The following is a 4,292-nucleotide window of genomic DNA, read 5'->3' as shown; positions in this document are numbered from 1 at the left end:
GAGAGAGAGAGAGATGGGTGGGGGGGAGAGAGAGAGAAAATGAGAGCAAGAGAGCATGAGTACATTCTTCCTCCTGAATGGCTAGGACAGGACTGCCCAGTGTCACCATAGTGGACTTGAACACTCAGGTATAAGAAGTTATGTTTCTTGAGTCCAGGAGAATGGCAACTGCCATTCCTCTTTGGCCCCAGGAAATAGGCTTTATATGTAGACCACCACCACTCCACTGCCAGCCCCCAGCCTCCCCTGAGCAAATGTGTTGGCCTGGGTTCTGGGGCCAGCGAGAAGGAAGTATTTCCTGCCCCCCGCCCCCCAGCCAAAGCTAATGCTAAGTAGAAGAGTTCTTAAAAATAAATAAATAAATAAATAAACACAAGGGATGGGTGTGAAGGGCATGTCAAGTAGTAATAAAGTTAATATGTGTATATGGTTGTCATTGATTGGCTCTTGTCCAAAATATGAAGTGAGCTGGAGGAGCATGGTATCACTTATAAATCTAAGGCACTTCCTTGGGAGTTCTTCTTCAATGTTCCAAGCATTTAGAAGGGCTGGAACCTATATGTATGCTGTACTACTGGGGTCACTACCATTGCTGCCATACCTGCTTAGACTGTAAGAACAGCAGGACCAAGGATAAAGCCGAGGTAAGCATGCTTAAGTCCAGGCAATGTTCCTGTAGGTGCAGATGCAGGATAATTTTACAGCTTGCATTGATTGTCAGCTAGCTCATGGACTTCCTGAGCCAGCAGTATTGGCTTTGTAGTTAATTGCCCTCAGTGGCTGCTTCTTCCCTTACTTTCTTGGGCCACATTTGAAACTGTTCAGGGGTTCCACAACTTAACTATAAGCTCTGTGCAGAGCTGTCTTCTTTCATCTGGTTGAGACTCTTCTGCTAGTTTTCTGTGATTTCAACTGCTACTACCTGTGCTGGAAGAGACTGAGGCCAACCTTCCCTGCGTTCTTCATGCTACCCTCCGTTTCATTGAACTCCTTTATATCTGTGCTCTTCCCTTTGCACATTTTCCACATAGCCTACTTGGTTATTAGGCTTACAGAAAAATTCCATTCCTTTGACCACTATTGCCACCTTTCTCTGATCCTTTTGCAGTTATACCATATCCTTGTGGAGGTGTGCACATTCAAGATGTGTGTGCACAGCAGATTTATACCCCAACATAGTAATTTTCTATTTTGATCACTCCATTCCTTTTCTCACAGTTCCTAACATTCAAATTGTTTGTTTGGTTGGTTTTTTTTTTGACTTGACCTTGAGCCTCATTCTGACAGCTGTCATAGCTTCATGATTTTATTTCTTGCAGGCTAACAGTCAACCTAGGATATTCCTTTATAAAAATCTAGTTAGCCAAAAGAACACTCCTGATGTCAAAAGTGGAAACTCTTGCTCCTAACTGCCTGCTTCTCAGTGCTAACAAACACTATGATTTGTTTTAGCTTGCAAACCTGCACACCCGGGGGGGGAGGCTGAGTAACTTGGGGCTTTCTGCAAGTTTTGTTGTTCCCCCACCTTTTTCCATCTTGCTGTTGAATCCATTGGATGGCTGAAGTGTCCTAGCGCAGATATCTACAGAACAGTACTGGTGATCTCTTTTCTCTGTGGAAACAGTCTGTTTATTTCTCTCCTGCTTCCAACTCCTTCTGGAGCTAACTAGTTCCTTAGAAGAATATTAGTTGAGGAACTTGTCTCCTGAACTCCAGGTTGGTGGCTACACTGACTGACTCCCCTTTGTCCATATACATGTCATTCCCCCCCACACACACACACACAAAAACCCCTCTGTTTGTTTGTTTGTTTGCAGTTTCTGCATGGATATGGTATATTCTGTTCTTGAAGAGGTTTGTGCAGAAAGCAGCAAGGCAGGCTGCATGGCTGGAGGTCTGTCGTATGACTCACTCAGGAAAACCCTGGATTCTAACTCTTCCTTCAATAGTTACTGTGCCTACGTGGCTGGCTTAAGGCAGTTTTTTTGTATCAAGCTATGAGAAACAAAGACAAAGCAGCAGCAAGCTCGAAGCCAGCAACTATGCTTGGCTCAGATGATGCTAAAGAGTGCTTTGGGCTATCATGAAGAAACATTTCTGGGGACTGGGAGGACAGCATGGGATATTTCTTTTGCAACAAGAAACTGTCAGGACAGAAATGGAGAAACAGCAGAGGTGGTTCTGAGGCCCTCAGTAGATTTCTTTCCCTTCTCCTCTTATTTACATTTTAGCACATGCAAACCCTTCTCCTTTGAGAGACCTCATTCTGCCAGCACGAGAGGCCTGCTTGGACTATCTATCTGACCTTGCCCAAACTCACAGAAGAGTAAAGGAATAGCACTGGTTTGTCAAAATGTTTCTCCTGCCACTGTTTCATTGGAGAGTCAAGAATGCCCATGGAGTCACTGAAGGAAGACTGCCATGACATTTGAGCATCCATCTGTAAACTATACAGAAAATATGCCAGAAATTTGGCTCAATGTATTTGCATGAGTGCATTTTGAGGGATTTGAGGCATTTTTTTAGAAGCTCGAGGAACAAGATCTTACCTAAATCAGTGGTGACTTGGTTGTTGTACCAAAACCAAATGTAAACATGTATTCTTTTTTTTTTTTTTTACATCTCTCTGACTTCTCCATCACACTGTAACAAACACTATTTTATTTACTGTTTGTAAGATGATATATAGTAATTTTTTTTTCCACTTCTTGTTACTATGAAAATCTAGTTGTTCTAGGGTCAGGTGCTTGAATGCTTTAGGTCCTTAGCTTGTGTTGGAAGAAAGAGGAAAAGAGGTATGGAGGTAAAAAATGCATTTACTTGACCTGACTGTTCAGAGCCTGTGTGGGTGGGGGCGTAGAATTAAATGAAGATGATGATCTCATTTGGTCTGGTACACCTTTGGCTTACGTGACTTTTTTTCTTCCTAGCGGTACATAGATGAAGAGGATCTTGTCAATGTCATCAAAGGCTTCAGCACAGTCACCAAGGAGCACACCACGTTCACCGATACCCACCTCTGAATACCACAGCCACCTTCTCTAGAAAATAGAAAGTGGGTGTCTTGCCAAAAGCAGCCTGCACGGACTGCTTCCCTACCCCATGCCTACTAGTTAAGACATAGAAGAACTGTTTATTGGGTGAGGTTAGTTGTTAGCTTTTTCTTTCTCCTCCCCTCTTCTGTGATGCTGTGATATGCTAAGTTTTGTGATAGTACTGACATCCTGAAAAAGTAAGAAAGATAAGAACAGTTTGAAAATCCCTAAGTAAGTAAGTCATACAATAGACAAAGGCTGTGAAAATACTGGTTCTCATCTTTGTCTCTTTTCTACCTTTCACAGTTGAGTCTTTTTTTTTTTTAAAGGACAAGCTTTTACCTGTCCAAAATGCAGCATGTGGCTAAAAGCAGCCTTCCTGGCAGGATAGCTATGTCTTTTCTTGGCCTGACCAAGCTCCAGCACAAAATTGTGTTCATGTGTGGGTACAAATAAAGAACAAGTGAAGGAATTCCTATGGAATTGTTTTGCCCTTTGCATTTTCTGTCTCTCTCCCTTCCCACCTCTCTGCTCAAGTTAAAAAATAAAATAAAAATAAAAATAAAAAAGCCATCAAATAATGCTCAACTCTAAGCATGCTTTCTCCAATGCAGAAAAACTCCTCACCCGCTCCCTATTTAACACTTGCTGTCACAGCCTTCCCCTTTACTTGCATATTACTGATATCACTACAGGCAGCAAGATTTGTTCACCACCCACAGTGAACTAGGAACAAACATCAAGCAGCCAGTGCAACACAGGTAGGAAACATCATGTCAAGGCACTTGTAATTGAGAATTATTATACCACAACAGTAGACCTACTCCCATATTCATCTCTGTCCTTTTTTCCAGAGAAAGTGACAAGGAAACCCTCAAGAGACTACCAGTTCTGTGTATTACATCAAGCATATTTTTATGCATGCTCTCAGTCACAATCAGCAAAACCCATCATCTGATACCACACATTTTCAGAAAGCACAAGCAACACTTCTCTGGCAATTTATTAGCAATAAGAGGCAATATAATATGCTATTTTAAACAGCTTCCTCCATCTGGACAAAACATTTCGGATCTCAGTCAGCAGCATACAGAGCAAGGGAGCCATATTCATCCCATTCATAAAACAAGACTAGGGAGGCTGCGCTGTAAGTAAGTAAGTTAAGTTAGGCAGAAATGCCAAGATGATGGCAGCAGCTCTGCAGAGCAATGCATGGCTGTGTCTAAAAGACATCTTCTACTAAGCAACCATGTATTC

The 4,292-nt window shown here is 42.3% G+C and overlaps 1 protein-coding gene across 1 annotated transcript in view; it reads left to right on the top strand.

Moving 5' to 3' along the window:
* The window catches only part of USH2A (usherin), a 408,708-nt gene extending 405,685 nt beyond the window's left edge, over positions 1–3,023 (top strand). Inside the window, exon 71 of the mRNA XM_026088840.1 lies at positions 2,931–3,023. Within this exon, the coding sequence (XP_025944625.1) occupies positions 2,931–3,023 (93 nt within the window). The remainder of the gene's footprint in view (positions 1–2,930) is intronic.
* Positions 3,024–4,292: the final 1,269 nt, after the last annotated feature.

This window comes from Apteryx rowi, unplaced genomic scaffold (assembly GCF_003343035.1).
Source record: "Apteryx rowi isolate R43461 unplaced genomic scaffold, aptRow1 scaffold_79, whole genome shotgun sequence".
Lineage (NCBI taxonomy): Eukaryota > Metazoa > Chordata > Aves > Apterygiformes > Apterygidae > Apteryx > Apteryx rowi.
Note: the sequence above shows the minus strand (reverse complement) of the source record. Positions and strands in the feature narration are given on the sequence as shown.